The sequence below is a fragment of the Macrotis lagotis genome, chromosome 1, assembly GCF_037893015.1.
Source record: "Macrotis lagotis isolate mMagLag1 chromosome 1, bilby.v1.9.chrom.fasta, whole genome shotgun sequence".
Taxonomy (NCBI): domain Eukaryota; kingdom Metazoa; phylum Chordata; class Mammalia; order Peramelemorphia; family Peramelidae; genus Macrotis; species Macrotis lagotis.
Window position 1 is genome coordinate 20,754,935 of NC_133658.1, and position 17,171 is coordinate 20,772,105.

At 38.7% G+C, this 17,171-nt stretch overlaps 1 protein-coding gene across 5 annotated transcripts in view; it reads right to left on the reverse strand.

Moving 5' to 3' along the window:
* The window catches only part of NAT8 (N-acetyltransferase 8 (putative)), a 23,856-nt gene extending 6,920 nt beyond the window's left edge, over window positions 1-16,936 (reverse strand). The window contains exons 1-3 of one of the 5 annotated variants that reach the window (XM_074195497.1): window positions 16,831-16,934; window positions 5,529-5,675; window positions 505-4,936 (exon numbers count right to left, since the gene is read on the reverse strand). In XM_074195497.1, the coding sequence (XP_074051598.1) occupies window positions 4,241-4,906 (666 nt within the window). In that variant the 5' untranslated portion in view covers window positions 4,907-4,936; window positions 5,529-5,675; window positions 16,831-16,934 and the 3' untranslated portion in view covers window positions 505-4,240. Of the gene's footprint in view, window positions 1-504; window positions 4,937-5,528; window positions 5,676-5,743; window positions 5,849-16,830 lie in introns of those variants that run through there. The other 4 variants (XM_074195460.1, XM_074195469.1, XM_074195488.1 and 1 more) reach the window with 4 other exon arrangements.
* Window positions 16,937-17,171: the final 235 nt, after the last annotated feature.

Consider the following 17,171-nt stretch of genomic DNA (forward strand, 5'->3'; position numbering starts at 1 on the left):
CCCCATGGTGTATCCTTGGGAGTGGAGATACAGAGTTACCTCAGTGCCATCTTTCCTGTTACTAGATCTTAGCTCATTCTGATTCATTAGGCATAATTTTCAGAAGAATCCCTTTTATGACCAAAGATGAGTGTGTTCAACTAGTATATTATCTTATCAGCTTTCCTGACTATAACCAATCATTTTTCATGACTCAATCAAATACAATATGAAAGAAGAAATGTGATTGACTCTGGAAATATAACAACAAAAAATTATCCCTGTCCTTGTGTTTTACTGGAATATACCATGCAAATAGATAATCCTGAAAGTAGAAAACACAAACACTGACTTGAATCAGAAAAGGTGCACTAGAATTCTAGCAGGCAGAGAAGGCATAGAATGCATTCCAGGATACAAGTCAATTTGTGTTTAATCTTTACCAAGTTTGAGACACAGAAAGAAAACCAATTTTAACTTAACTGGTGCCCCAAGTTAACTTTTCAGACTCATTAGATTTTCCTCTCTCTCTCTCTCTCTCTCTCTCTCTCTCTCTCTCTCTCTCTCTCTCTCTCTCTCTCTGGCACTCTGATAACCGCTCATATATCCTTCCCTCTATTCTTCACACATGACCTCCATCTCCTATCATCATGCTTTCCATTGACCGCCATGATGACTGTAATTCACTTTCTCCTTAATTCTGCCTCTTCTAGACGCTCAAAGTTCATGCTCTCATTAATTTTATTCTTTGATTCAGGGCTTTGATTCATTCATTTTTTTTTTAGGGTTTTTTTTTGCAAGGCAAATGGGATTAAGTGACTTGCCCAAGGCCACACAGCTAGGTCATTATGAAGTGTCTGAGACTGGATTTGAACCCAGGTTCTCCTGACTCCAGGGCCAGCACTCTATCCACTGTGCCACCTTGCCGCCCCTCATTCATTCTTTAATCTGTATTCTTCAAAGAACCAAACCATCTAAAGTAGCAAGGAAAAGTTTTAGTTTCATTCCTAGAAGTATCAATTCCTGAAGGAGGCAACAAGGTTAGATCCTTTGCCCAATGGTAGGAGTTTCTCTATACCCCAAATCATTGAGACCAGTTCTCACCCCTGAGTCCCCATAATCTTTTTTTTACCAGTTGCCATGTGATCTCCTCTCTAAACCCATGCCCTCTTGGCTTTCTTGAGGCCAAGAAGCTCTCCTGAATAAGAACGTTATCCATGAAGACACAATACTGTTCTAGAGCAAATGACTAGCTGTCCTCAATGTCTGAAATGCTCTCTATACTCATTTCGATCTCCTGACTCCCTTGACATCTTTCAAGTCCTAACTAAAATTCCATCTTCTACAGGAAGCCCTTCTTCATCTCTCTTAATTACAATGCTTTCCTTCAATCCATTCTTTCTGATTTATCTTGGAGATAGCTTGCATGAGCCCAGCCCCAGGGCTATTTGGTATAGGACTCTCTGCTAATTGGTGAGGAGCCATGCTCTGGACCTGCCTAAGTGGTAAGAGGAAAAAGGAAAGGAGAGTTGAGTTCTGTCTTTGGAGTCATTCCAACTTCTCTTCTGGTTTCTGTAGGAAGAGAAAGACTCAAGCAATAAGCTGACATGAGAAGAGCTATCAGTCTCTATCATGTTCCTATCCCAGAATCTGAAGCATTTTATCCTTTAGGTGAGATGCTTGTATGTTAATAATTTGGGGGAAGAAACTTTGGAGGAAAGATTATTTTCTTAGACTGATCTTTTTGATGTATTGATGAATTCTGAAAGCAACTCTTCTATCTATTTCTTCCCTAGACTGTTCACTTGAATGGATAACTGTTAACTCTTTGAGTTGGATCCTGAGTTATTTGATTTTGGGGACCCCCTTGTACCATAAGAGTGGAAAGAATGGCTGAGGCTGGAACTCTGTAAGATGTTCTCATTTAATGAGTGGGTTTTAGGGTGGGCTTATTGTGCAAACCACAGAATACACATCACAAATTTGAGGGATTTTTCCACTTAGGTGAGATTATTAGTTTATAAGCTAATAATCTGAGAGGAGAAGTTTGGAGAAAGGGTTATTTTCCTAGACTGAGTTTTTTTTTTGTTTGTTTATGAATCCTGAAGCCAACTCTTTTTGCCTCATTTTTTACCTAGACCTGTTTACTTGAAAGGACAACTGTTGGAGTTAAATCCTGAGGGTTTTTAAGACTGATTTGCCTGTGTGTGTGTTTGTGTGTGTGTGTGTGTGTGTGTTGATGAATTAATGGGAAGGGAATCCAGCCTTGGATATAAAGCTTAATGCCCCATTTTTCTCATTAATGAACATTAATCAGCAGTTTAGCTTGAATTTTAAGCTTTCTTCCCATAAACTCACAATATTAAAAAAATCAGATAAATATAATTTTAGCCCAGTACCCATCTGAGAGGAGTATCTGGTCCCAACTTTTTGATTTCTCTCCTGGAAGTCTCCTTTGGAGAAAAGTGTCTTGCCTCCCTGTGAGCCACGTCATATATGGACATACACAATCTCTATTTGTAATGCAGCAGAGAAACTGTGATGCCCTTTGTTATCATTTGCTTATTGTTTTTCTCATTAAATTGTGAACTCCTTGAGGGCAGGGCCAGTCTTTGGCCCCTCTTTGTGTCCCACACCACAGCACAGTACTGGGACATAATAGATGCTTAATAAATCAGTTAGTCTGACTAACTGATTGGTCTTCCTGCATTTCAAATTCATGCAGATTTCACCCATTATAAAATTTCTGCTTCCCTTTTGGGAGGGTACATTAGTGGAACCTTTAGGGTAGAAGGAACTAGAATATCTAGAGATATTCCAATTAGCATCTGTTGCCCTTCAACCCCAGGGAATAAGATCTCTCCCACCTGGGTAACACCCTGGAATCCCACCCCCACCCTTCCTGTCTCCTTCTCTATGTGGTCTCCTATTTTAATATTCTTTTTAGTTTATTTTTAATTTATGGAAGAAAATAAGCATTTCCATAGCATAGTATAATAAAAAGAATGATTGTGCATGAAACTGAAACTGTTCTGTACAACTTGCTATTCTTTTCAAATATAAAACAAAATTATCATGTAAATTTCTTTTTTTTTTAATTTTCTTCCCTCCTTCCCAGGATGACTATCATAAGACTCAAATAGAGGTTTGTGTGTATATAAAATTATGCATACTTCTATGTAGCAATTCTTTCTCTGGATGCAGATAGCATCTTTCTTCATATGTTCCAATAGACAAAATAAATTATTCACTCAAAATCATTCTTAAAAAATATTGCTGATACTGGACACAAGGTTCTCCTAGTTCTATCTTGAAGAAATTTTTCCATTTTTTTTTATTTTTGCAAGGCAATGCGGTTGAGTAACTTGCCCAAAGTCACACAGCTAAGTGTCTGAAGTCAAATTTGAACTCAGGTCTTCCTGACTCCAGGGTTTGTGCTCTATCCTCTCTGCCACCTAGCTGTCACTCCATTTTTTAAAAGATCATTGAACTCATCATTTCTTATTGCACAACAGTATTCCATTACAATCATTTACCATATCTTGCTCAGTCATACCCCAATTGTTGAGCATCCCTGCAATTTCCAGCTTTTTTAATCAACTCAAAAAGAATTTCTATAAACATTATTTAGATTATATTCCTTTTTTCCCCAATCATCTTTGGAATTAATCCCCCTTTTAAATTGTTAGCTCCATGAGGACAGAAATCATCTTTCTTTTTAATAATTTAGCCCCAGTGGTTTTTTTTTTTTAGTAGGCACATAATAAATGTTTATTGAATTGGATTGGATTAGAAAAGTTGATAGAATCACATCACCAAGAATGGCAAGGAAGAGGAATCCACTTGGCTCCAGCCACAAGAATGAAGCATAAGTGGGCAGAAGCACCCAAGATTAGACAGCATTAAATGGAATTTTCCTAACAATTAGAGCCAACCAAGTGGAATGGGTATCTTCAAAGCACTTCCCCTCATTGAAGGTGTCTGAGCAGAAACTGGATGGCCACTTATCAGGCACATTGTGCAGAGATTCCTGGTTAGCAGTGGATTAACTTAGATGCTGGTGAGGTCCTTTCCAAGAAAGAGATCCTATGATTTTACCCATATAGAATCATTTTGCATGGGAGAAAGTCTTTTGCCACAAGGAGAGAAAACCAATGGTGCCGGCTGACCACCTTGAATGAGCACTGATTATCTGCAGAACACTACTGTGATCCAAATCTAGAAAAGCTAAAAGCAAAGATGGTTGAGGGAGTTTTTAGATTTATAGAGGGACTGTATATTCATAGTAGAAAAAAGGAATCGCTGCCATCCTCCATTTTAGGGATTCATAGGCTTTATGTGTTTTCCAGAACCCCATCTTCTCATACACTCTTTGAGCTGGGCGATTAAAGATCAGGACATTCAGAATCACAATACCATATCCCTGGTCCTTTGCAAATTGGAGCAAAGTCTGGGTCAGAGATTGAGCGATCCCCAGACCCCGATAGTCCTGTCTCACAGACAAATGTAGCAGCTCCAGGCGTTTCTGCCCTCCAGGAGCCGGTTGAACCGGGCAGCCACACACTGTACCCACCACTTTACCCTCTGACTCTGCCACCCAGAAACAAGATCCTCTGTCACTAAGATAGGATTTCTTGATGTCTCTCATATCAGTACGCAAAGCGTGATCCAGGTAATTGTTGAAAGGATATCTAACAAGGAGCCACAGGATGGCCAGGAGGCCTGGGAGAGCCAGGAGAGACAGGAGCAAGGAGCCAGAGGCAAGAAATAGTGCCCCTGGACCCCCCAGCAGGAACAGGAAGCTTCTGGGTTGCTTCAGCTGATAGAAGAAGCCAGAAGGAATGTGGCGCAGTATTCCCTTACTAAACATGTCTATGACAGCCTCCCTGTCTTGGTCCTGATATTTCCGGATATGATAGGGAGCCATGGATTCTTCAGTTTCCTTCTCCTACAGACCCTATAGAAGAGAGGAGATTGGCAGTGTCCTTATCCAATTCAGCTCAGTCATACCACCTCCCCTCCCACAACTCACCTTCTATTCCTGGAAGGAAAAAAGCCATTACCTGGATGGGAGGATTGAGAGATAAGGAAGGGAAACTACTCTCATTCTGTCTTCTACCACCCCTTTGATCCCATCCAGAGTCAGTCCAAGGATGAAAGGAGAAAAGATTGCAAACATCCAGTATCTTTCCGAGTCACTCAAAATGACTGAGAGTTTTTCCTCTCAGTCCAGAACCTCCTGTAGTCCCAGGTCATAGAAGCATGACCTAGAGGCAGTGGGGTACCCTGGAGAATACTGGATCTGGAGTCAGAGGTTCTAAGTTCAAATCTTGCCTCTCATCTTCTACTTGGGTGAGTGTAAAAATGTCATCTAACCTATCTTGGGTCTCCGTCTCTAATCTGTTAAATGAAGTTGAAGTTGGGGAAAGAGAGAAGGATGGAATAGAGAGCATCTTAGGTACCTATTTACTCTGACTCTATTGACCTATAGAGAGAGAAATCAGAAGCAGGTGGGAATTTGCTAGGGAAATTCCCTCCTGTCTCCTCACCTGTTGATTTTCCAGATCCCAGACACTTCTGTCCTTCGTAGCTGGTTCTGTTGCATAAATGTGCCCTTTTTGCTCCTATAAGAGTCTTTCTGAGTGCTTTCAAACCCACATGTGACCAGAGGGTCAATGTCCTTTCTCCTGTTGAACCTGTATGATTGCGAGCAGAATCGTCACTTTTTCACTTCTTCCCCTGAAAAATCCTCCCACTTACCTACCCAAATAATGAGTGTGGCAATCTGCCTGAGCCATCATGGTGTAGGTATCTGCTCTTCCCATCTCTGAGTGAGTCAAGCTGGTCCCCGATATGAGGCAGAAGCCAACTCTTACCTCAATAGCCTCTGGATCTTTTTTTTTTCTTTTTGCTACACCCCTCCTCCCAAATCATTCCTTTGGCTGTGATTTGGACTGAACCAAAGGTATTACTTAATGAGCATTCTCTGATGCATCTATGAACCTTTGTATGTAGTGTTGTCAGCAGCCAATATTCAATTGCAGACTCAGACCTTCTTTAGGACTGAATATTGATGAATTCTTAGGGAAAGACATCATCCGAGGTCTCAGAACTTCACAACCAGGGGGACTTCAAAAGGAACAGACCTTCCCATCACTAGAGAAATCTTCAAGCATAGCCTAGATGGGCATATTGTAAAGAGAATTCCTGTCCAAATCTGCTTTAGACCAGGTAATCTCTCCTAGTTCTTTCTCCTTTACAATTCTGAGATTCAATGATTTATTTCAGACCTTTAACAAACCAGAAGTTCCCCACACTTACCTTCTTTCTTTTTTAGGTTTTTTTTTTGCAAGGCAAATGGGGTTAAGCGACTTGCCCAAGGCCACACAGCTAGGTAATTATTAAGTGTTTAAGGCTGGATTTGAACCCAGGTCCTCCTGACTCCAGGACTGGTGCTCTATCCACTACGACACCTAGCCACCCCTACACTTACTTTCTGACAACAGGAATGACAGAAAATTTTTCTTAAGAAGCAACTATTTGCTAAATAAGAAGCTAAACACTGGGAATACAAATTCAGAAATGAGACAGTTCCTACCCCCAAGGAGCTGACTGCCTAATAAGGAGAAACAACACAGGCGTGGCAGTAGTTGCTATTGTTCAATCATGTCTGATCCCATTTTGGATTTTCTTAGCAAAGATACCATAGTAGTATGTCATTTTCTTCTCCAGCTCATTTTACAGATGAGAAAACTGAGGCAACAGGGTCACCCAGTGAGGAAATGTCTGAGACCAGATTTGAACTCAGCAAATGAGTCTTCCCGATCCAGGTCCAATATCCTATCCACTGAGCCACCCAGCTGCCCCCAGCAAGGGAAATGGAAGGGAATTTGGATCTGAGGAATCATAAGAATGGTTAATGGAGGGGCAGCTAGGTGGTGTAGTGGATAAAGCACCGGCCCTGGAGTCAGGAGTACCTGGGTTCAAATCTGGTCACAGACACTTAATAATTACCTAGCTGTGTGACCTTGGGCAAACCACTTAATCCTGTTTACCTTACAAAAAAAAACCTAAAAAAAAAAAGAATGGTTAATGGAGCAAGGAGGGAATTACCTAATCTGCTCAAGTATCGATTTGGTTGGTTTCCAGATCAAGAGTTCAACAGTTGGAAGAGGGGGGGAATGTTGAAGTCTGCAGGGCAGAAATCATGACACGGTTTTAGAGGTGTCGCTCACAAAATGTCTCTCACTCATGACTCCACACTAATTGTGAAAATCTCAGAAAAGCGCTTTCAGTGTAGCACTCAAACAAGCAAATGAATGAATGAGTGAGTGAATGAATGAGCAAAGAATGTCGATTATGAGTCGATTAGGTGCCAGATATAGTGTGAAGTGCTGAGGACAGAAAGTAGAAGTTAGTCTTCTCCAGAAGACTTCTGGCTTTCACAAGAAGCTAATATTCCAATTAATATAGATATGTTCAAATAGGTGTCTGATTGATGGCTAAAAGGACAACTAATTTTATTTTATTGGAAAGAAAATGCAGAAAAGACTTGTGTCAAATGTATCAGTAATACAGGAAATAAGAACTGGAACTAGGGTAGAGTTCCTTGGGTATAGCGCCAGGACACCAATATTTAGAAGACATACTTTCTCTCCATGATCACAGATCTTCTAGGAGGGTTCTGCCTTTCCTCTGGTATGTAGCTCCCTGCTACCTCAAACTGTGATCCAACTTCTTGTGGAATCACATATATACATATATATATATATATATATATATATATATATATATGTATATATAATTATATATTTCTGTCCATATATTATTGTAGCATACATTTTATAATATAATTTTTAGTATTATTGAAGCTATTTCCCCATTAACTTTTTTTTTCTCAATTAAAGTTGTTTCCTTTGCTTCTTTTCTTGGTTGAGATTTATTTGGAGTTGGTCATATTTTATACTGGTTCCTCTCCATTGACCATATCCACTTTCCTCTCCCCCGGTCCCTACCACCTCCACAAGGTTTGTGTTTTTCTTATATTTGGAAACCTATTTGATTAAGGATGGGAGGAAGAGAAAATAGATTTGTTCCCTTTTAAAATTAATTTTCTAATTTACAAAAGCAAACAGCTAAAACTTTTCCTTTTTAAAAAAGTTATTTAAAAATAATTATTTTTGCAAGCATCTATTGTATTTCCATGCCAACTCCTCTTCCCACCATTGAATAATTTTTAAAACAATAATAAAATCCTTGTTATGCATATTCCCACATTGAATATGTGCAAAAAATGTCTTTCATTCTGCATTTTAAATCAAACAGGAAATGGATAACATGTTTTACTCTTCAATTCTTGTTTTTCTTTTTCACATTGTTGTCATTTTGTAAATTGTTGTCCTGGTTCTGCTTGCTTCCCTCTGCAACAATTCATGAGTCTTCCTAGTTTTCTCGGAAACCTTTCATTTCACCATTTCAAATGTTGCAACAATCTTCAATTATATTCATATACTTTAATTTATTTAATTATTCCTCAATAAGGAGATACCTCCTTAATTTCCAGTATCTGGCCATGAAAAAAGTTGCTATAAATATTGTATAATGAGTCCTTTTCCTCTTTTTTTAGATCTCTTTGCCAGTATAGGACTAATTGTAATATTACTGGGAAGAACAGGATTGACTTAGTGATTTATGGCACTTGGTTCCAAATTTCTTCCCAGATTGACTGAACCAATTCACAGCTTCATGATCAGTGTATTAGTAAGAATATTTTCCCACAGCCCCTCCAACATCTTTCATTTAGTTTTGGGTCATCTTTAGCAATCCGATAGGTGTGAGGGAGAATTGTAAAGTTGCTTTCATTTGCATTTCTCCAAATTATTAGCGGTGTGGTGCATTTTTATATAGTTGTTGATAACTTGAATTTCTTCCTTTGAAAACTGCCTATTTATATGTTTTGACCAATTGTCTATTGGGGAATGGTTCCTGTCATAAATTTGCATTCATATACCTTGAAAATGAGATCTTTATCAGACAAACTTATTACAAAGATTTTTTTCCTGATGACCTAGAAATAGTTTTTCTTGTTCAGACAGTCTAGGAAGTCCCCATGAATGAGTTCCCTTGGTGTATGCCAACCATATTCATAGCAACCATTTTGGGAAGACAAGCATTTTATCAAAGATTTCATCTTCTAAGATAACAAAAATAAATATAAATATGCAATCTTGGTTGACCTTAAATGACCATAATATGCTCCTGGGGCATTTTATTTTCAGTTGATAGCACCTAAAGGGTGTTGTTCCTTGGGGCTGTTCCCTGGATCAAGGAGTATGGGGAGATGGGGGTTTGGGGAAGGATTTGGTTTCAAGTCTTAACAGAATGGATGTCCTTACTTCACACCCATTCTCTTCTGTTTGGCAGATGTCTAGTTTTATCCTGGGCCACATGTGAGCCAGCCAGCTAGGGCCTTGTCCAAAGTCCAGGGGCACTGGCAGAGAACCCATGGTGTTCTGACATCCCTGTGATCATCCCTATAATAGCTTTTACCTTTACTCAGGAAACCTTGGGTGATCCCAAAGTATCCCAGGAAACATATAAATCTGATCACCAATCAGTCATTTTGAATATATGACATTTGAGCCTTCCAGTTATGGAAAAGATTTTTCTTCAAAACGGGCCCTTAAATTCCCTAGTCCTTCCCCCCATTCATACTTTGGTGGACCTTTGCCCCTTGCTATTTTGTAAAATAAATCAATGGACCAGATCAGCCCAGAGGATGTTTAGACAGAACATAGTACATTGACTCTGAAGTATCACAAGACTTCTATGGGAGCAGGAACCTCTAGAATCTGACATCAAGGAGTTCATGGGGTCAACCAACTGACATCTGCAATGTTCCTGACTGAAGAATTCCTTCCTCCCAGCTCTCCCTAGATTAAAGAAAAATCTATAAATGTCCATATTTATATATATGTATATAAAATATATTTGTGTATGTATATATATCTATATATCTCTATATCTCTATATCAATATATATGCTTTGTGTGTATGTATATGTGTGTGTGTGTGTGTGTGTGTGTGTGTGTGTGTGCCTGTTCCAAGAAGAAAGCCCTTCTTTTTAGTGGTAATGTTAGAAAGACAGAATGATTCAGGAACCAGTAAGATCAGAGCACTCACAATGGAGGCACACATATCACCCATGGAGTACACACAACCCAAGCAGTCAGGCCAATCCACATCTTTATTGCTGCACTGATGACATCATCATGTTGTTTTCAGCAGAGCATTGTGTCTGCAATCTTCTGGACATCGAGTCATCTCAGTGGACCGTCACAAGGTCTCTGCTAGACATCAAGTTTCATCTCTACTGAAAGTTGTCTTGCCTCTACCAGGCATCTCTGTAGACATAGACCTTTTATCTGGTATCATGTGGTAGATACTCTTAGCTGCTCCTGAGTTTCTGTTCCCATCCATATGGATGAAGTAATTAGCAAGCCTCTCCCTGATTAATCCCTTATTCCGTAATCAAGGCTTCCAATGTGGCACTTGTTAAAAAAAATAGTTCAAATGCTCTTATGGCTAAGATTAAATTTATTCTTTAGCTGTTCTTGTTTGGTGTTAAATCAAGGTCCATGGTCTGAGATGACTTCTTGATTAAGTCTTACAATTCTACTATCTTCTTAATTCTAAGTTGTCCTCCAAATTTATTTTGGGAATTCTTTCCCCAATCATTCCCCTGGTGAGCCTAGAGGAGTAATCCTCCCCCCATCCTCAAAATTCTCTTGGAAGTTAAGACAAGAATTTAAGGCCAAGTGAAGCAGTCAGGTACCATATTTCTGCAAATACTATGTCCTATCAAAAAGATCACGGGGTGGTTGGACATTTTAGGGTGAGAAAGCCCTGATTCTAAAATGAGACAATATTTGAGGCATAGTTTTAAAGTACAGAAGTTAAAACCAAAATGACCATTCACATCTTTCATGGCAGGAAGTAGAGATCTAAAAAGTGCCAGATGGTGCCACCTCTACCCCTTGTAAGCTTAGAAAGAGATGAGATAGGCATTTCCCCAAATTAAAGATTAGCAGGTTCACCTAAGGGAAGCACTGATTATTGTGGTTGCACAATTCAGTTGCTTATCACCTCACTGGAAGAGGCAGGTCTAAGGAAAACTAGGGATATAACTTTTTTTTGCTAAGGTGAGAGGGTGATCCAAAACCAGTGAACCAGGAGGCTCACACCATGAGGCATTTTCAGGTCATCTGGGAAGAAATTTCAGCATTATCACCTCAAAGAAGATTCTACATTATTCCTATGGCAAGGATGGATAAATGAGTGAATGATAGTGTGTATTCATTAATTACTATCTGCTAAGCCCTAGTCTAACAAATAGGGATGAGAGCACAAAAATAATCCTTTCCCTCAAAAAACTTATTTTCTAGTGGGAACCCTAAATCATGCCACTTTCCCTGGCATCCATCAGGGGAGAATAATGAGTAGTTTCCAGGGTTAGTAAAATCTAAAAAAGTCATCACAAGACTGCTTAATTATCTGTCCAGTAGAGACCAAAGGTTAGCTTACTTTTATCAAGTGCTTTTCAGTTTGCAAAGCAATTTTCTCCTAATAATCTTGTGGGATAAGTAGGGTAATTATTATCCTTATGTTCTAGATGAGGGATTTAAAGCTTAGAAAAGTTCATGGATTTTTCTAGACTCACAAACCTAGTTATTTGAAGAAACAAGGCAAAAGGCTCTAGGTTTCAAGCTAGAGAGGACTTTGAGGTTTTCTGGCCTAAGTTTCATTTGATAGATAGTAAACCAAGGACCAAAGAATTGATTTGCCTCAGATCACACACAGCTACATAATGGTAGCATTTAGCTATGACCCCAGATCCCCTGTCTCCAAACAACCCCTGAACATTAAGCTTTACTCTTTGAGGTTCACTCAGGGGAAGAAAGGTGGTTAATCTCTTTATAAATGGAACAGGTACCACGGGTATTATCATTTTACAATTGAGAAAACTCAGTCTCAGAGACAAGTGATTGTCCAGGGTTACAAAGTCAGTATTTGTCAAAGAAAGTATTTGAACCCAAGTCTTTGGGAATTCTGGAGAACTCCCAATCCAATTATCAAGCCATTGTGGCAAACTGCTTTTCATCATTCCATCTGGGTATCAATCTGGGGTAAGTAGAACTCCAAAGACCTTTTGGTTTTTCAATCTTAAACAAGATAGGTAAGCAGTCATCACATAGTAGACAGGTGGCTTTGGAGTCAAAGAAGGTTGGGTCTCAATTCTCTCTTCTGATTTGTATAAGAAATGTGATCCAGGACACATCTCTGAATATATCTGACTATATCCTCAAGCAACTGTCTAAGCATATAACTTACAGAACAATTAATTTATGTTGCTAGAGAAAGTTCCCCATACCACTGAAATTATAGGTTTCTTCTCCCTCAACACTCTCTCTCTCTCTCTCTCTCTCTCTCTCTCTCTCTCTCTCTCTCTCTCTCTCCTCTCTCTCCTTTCTCTTTCAGAAACACCCCCCACACACACACACACAAATACTGTTTAATACTGCATATAGGAGTTGAGGAGTTGGTAGAATTTCTTTGGTACTCATTAGTCCATCAGTCATTCTGAAGGTTTCAGATTATGTATCTTCTATAGTTCTCCTTTGGTGAAAGGAGTCTAGTTGAACCAAATAACCTCAGGAAGAGGCTTGGGTATGCTTGAACTGCCAAGGTCAATACAATTATTGACAATCATCTTTTGATTGCACTCCATCTTCTCTCTCTTTCCCTCAGTGAAATTTCTTCAGTCCCAGAAACAATCCCAGTTTCAGGGCAGTTCTTCATAGAAATATAGAGTGACCTGCCCAGTGACATGATTGTCAGTGTCAAGAGTTTTAACTTTTTTAACTTTTTTAATCCAAGAGATCATGTGGGTGATTGAATAAATATAGTCAACAAATGTCAATTAAATTATAGGGGAATGTGGTTCAGATTCTAGTTCTATTAATTATCTCTGTGACTTTAGGGGAGCACTTCATCTTTCAGAACCCATTTCCAATTTGGATCTCACTTATCTTCTCAAAACTGCTTATATCACTCCCCTTCATAGGCTCTACATCCCAACCAAATTTGACCCCGCCCTCAGTGATGCTATAGAAATGCTGATGAGTCTGTTACTGCTGTTACTGTTGCTGTTGACATTGGCTTTAAGCTTGTGTAGGATGAGCTAAGTGGAAAATGCCACAAATAAAGCTATCAAAATGGTAAAGGCAACATGTTTGGAAACCATGAGTAGAATGAACTGAGTTTTGGGGAGGGTTCATGCATGGGATGGGAAACCAGGTGGAGCAGTGGATAGAGTATTGGTCTTGGAATCTGGAGAATCTGAGTTCAAATCCAGAAACAGACACTAGCTGTGTGTTCCTGAGTAAATCATTTAACCCTTTTTTACCTCAATTTCCTCATCTGAAAAATGAGCTAGAGGGAAAAAAATGGCAATCTGTTCCAAGAAAACCCCAAATAGGGTAAAAGACCAGCCAAAAACATTACACTATATCTCTTCCCCTCTATTCATTTGCACGTGCCTGAAATATAGCTCTACCTTTTAAACATTTTAGTTTTCTTTGAGGATTGACTCAGAGATACTTTCTCCTTTTGGAAGTCTTTTTCTACTTTCTCTGGTTATTACTCCTTTTACCCTTCTCATTTTCCTGTCTGTGTCCATATTGTATCATTCTAGAAAAAGGTGATATTCATATTTGTGTGCAAAATTCTTGGAACAAACATGAATTTTTGTATTGTTTAATTTTATGACAGAAATGATCATGCATGAATGCTCCTGCTGACACTATACTACTTCCAGATGTCTGACCTAGACTGCACCAAATAAAACCAGATTCTTGTTCATTTTGTTCATTCTTAGTCAAGTGTCAGATTTGGTTCCATGTGAATGTTTCATTGAATTATTGTTGCATTTTGTTGATTTTTAAAAATGGAGACTACTGGGGCAGCTGGATGGTGCAGTGGATGGAGCATTGGCCCTGGAGTCAGCAAGACCTGAGTTCAAATTTGACCTCAGACACTTACTAATTACCTAGCTGTGTGGCCTTGGGCAAGTCACTTAACCCAATTGCCTTGCCAAAAAATGGAAACTACTTTAAAGCAATGTGCAATAGTCAAAGCTCTTATAATCCTCAGAAAACAATCAAAGACCTTCTGGGAGACCTAGCAGTTGGAGGAGTTATTATTGATTCTTGTATAGGAAGAAGCATAGTCTTCTTGAAGTTGGAAGGATAAGTGAGACCAAACAGTAATAACAGCTTCCAACCATTGCTTAAAGAAAAATCCTTTCCATGTACAATATAATTCAAAGACCAGAGTAAGATTAGTAAAAGTTAACTGTCACTGATGATGTGTGTATCCATTGTCTTCTTCCCATATCATTTTAATTTTTTCCCACTAGCTCTCTCAATTTTGGAAGTTTTTGTTCCATGTAGTAAGGAGAGGATGAGTTTTCAATATGAAACCATGTGTTCAAAATGTTATTAAATTTTTATGGATGAATATTATGGTGGGTTGACTATGGGCAATCGTTATATCTACTATAATTCTCTGGAGTCAGTTTATCTGCTGAATTCAAAAAGTCTAATTGGGGATTTATTTCAGGAGTAACAGATGAGAAAGTCATTGAATATATCTTAGTTCCCCAGGCAATCTCTAAATATTTTTATCTGTTTTTATCTGTTAATCTATTAATTTATAAAGCTAATTGACATGACTTTTTAGGTATATAGAAGGTACTGAATCATTGCCACCTGCAGTGATGGATTGCACAGTTTCTACTATTTCCCAGCTTATCTGCTTTAATCACTAAGTCTGACATCTTTAAGGTTAGCTTTCTTTAATTACTGGTGGCAATAACCTGGTCCTGCATTATCCTTATAAATTGCTCTGATTCTAATCCAAATCTTTATGACTTGAGAAACTGACCCTAATTTGTATGCACATTGCTAGCTTAGTTCATGTGGATATCACCCACAGAGAGTCTTTTTATTCCACTCTTGGATCCTAGTTAATTGTATTTGAATGCCCAGGACCTAGCATCGAGTCTGGCACTTAACAAATGTTTAATAAATGTTTGTTCATTGTGGATTGTTTCTATCTGCAGGTAAACCACTTCAGTTACCTTTGATAAATCTGATTATCTATAACTGCTATCCACTGCTTAGTGAAATAATTTCTACTTAGACCAAAAGTATATCTGTAGATTTTGTAAATTTTTATTTATTTAAGGCAAGGGGTTAAGTGACTTGCCCAAGGTCACATAGCTAGTCAATTATTAAGTGTCTGTTTCCAGATTTGAATTCAGGTTCTCCTGACTCCAGGGTCAGTGCTCTATCCACTACATCACCTAGTTTCCCCTTGTCTCTAGATTTTTGACTTGTTCATCATGTTCACTAAGAATGGTTTCATGGGGAAATGTTGATTTCTATATCTCTGCCTTACAATGATGAAGCATGGGTTTCATGGATATTGAATGGGTTGCAATTATCATTCTTTTCTACTTAACAATCTATGAACTATTATATAGGTGAATAATGGAATTTGTTCTTGAATAAAGTAGCAATGGTTTTAATCATTGTGGGAAAGAATCAAGTGTTAAGTGTTTGCCAGAATCTCATAGACATCTGTGAGAATAATAAATCACAAAAGCCAGGATATCTGGTCTTTGTGTAAGCCAAAAGATGCCAGCCTGTTTACAGGGAGGGGAGAGTAAGACAAAAGGAAAGATGATTAAAGAAATAATTTTGCAAGTAGTCAGGCATTGACCTAGGGTCTGTGTCCTTCTTTGCACCTGCTCAAGTAGGTTCATGCAAATCACTGTACACTCCCCTGTGCTAATGAGTATAATGAGCAGGGTGGAGAAAATGCATGGGAGTGAATGTAACAATTAGATTGTGACCCTGGCCAATGATTGGCACAAAGGGGGAAGAATGTACCTTTCCAACTGTATATAAGTCAACATTGTCATAATTTGGGGCCCCCTTTCCTTAAGACAGGAGGTCTTTCTTTGCAAAGATGTAATAATAAAAGTCATTTTAATCACTCTGGACATTTATAATGATGAGCCATTGATAACAATCATCATTGTTATTATTGCAGTACATGAATGCACATTTCTGTTGCATTTTCCAGTTTGTTTAAGCTTTTTCTTCCTAACACTTCTGTAAATAAAGTTTTTCTAGCTCATGACTCTGTGAGCCATAGAACTTATTAACAGCATTTCCAATCTGTGAAACTGTTAGAAAATTCTTTGACCTCCCTGGAACTCGGCTTTCTCATAGACAAGATTAAGGAATTGGTCTAATGGCTTCTAAATGTACTTCCAGCTCCAAGTTTGTGATCACATTTAGGTTTATCCCCGTGTCACAAATGAGAAATCTGTGGAATAAAGGGGTAAATTGAACTAACCACAGTTGCATAACTGGTAAGTAGAGGAATTGGAATGTATCCCATTTCCTGAATCTGAATTCAATAATCTTTCCATTAGAACATAGTGGTTCACTAGACCCTTGAAGGGTAAGGTATAAGAATCATTGATTTAGGGGTTTTCATTAGCTCACTTAAAATGGAAAGAGCAAAAGACAAAATTCATTTACAAATCTCCTTTGTCACTACAGCAACAGAATAAAATCATTGGCAATATTAAGAAACAGCAAGCTAAAGTTGCAGTAATGAGACTATAAATCATTCTCAATTCAGGGAAACACTATAAAATTATTGGCAATAGTAAATGAGAATATATAATATAAATGAGAATAGAGACACCTGACTTGCCTGGGGAAAACACCAAAACTTGAAGGTCTAGCTGGAAAATCCCGAAGAACAACTTTCAGAGCCCAACTGAGAAAATTCCTCACAGAATGTCCTCTGTAGCAATTGGATTCCAAAGCTCCCTTTCCCAGTGCGAGCCTTAAGTAGACCTTCCACACAAAGAAGGCATTATGCCAATGGAAGAGAAAGTTCTGCTCTCAACCTTTTGTCCTTGGAGCTGGTCAGGCTCTTTGGACACTTGGTGATATGGGGGCTGGTTATCACCCCAGATGTGAATTGTTTTTACTTTCTTTTCAGAATATCCTTGGTGCTGGGGGGGGGTATTTGGGGGACATTTAAGAGCT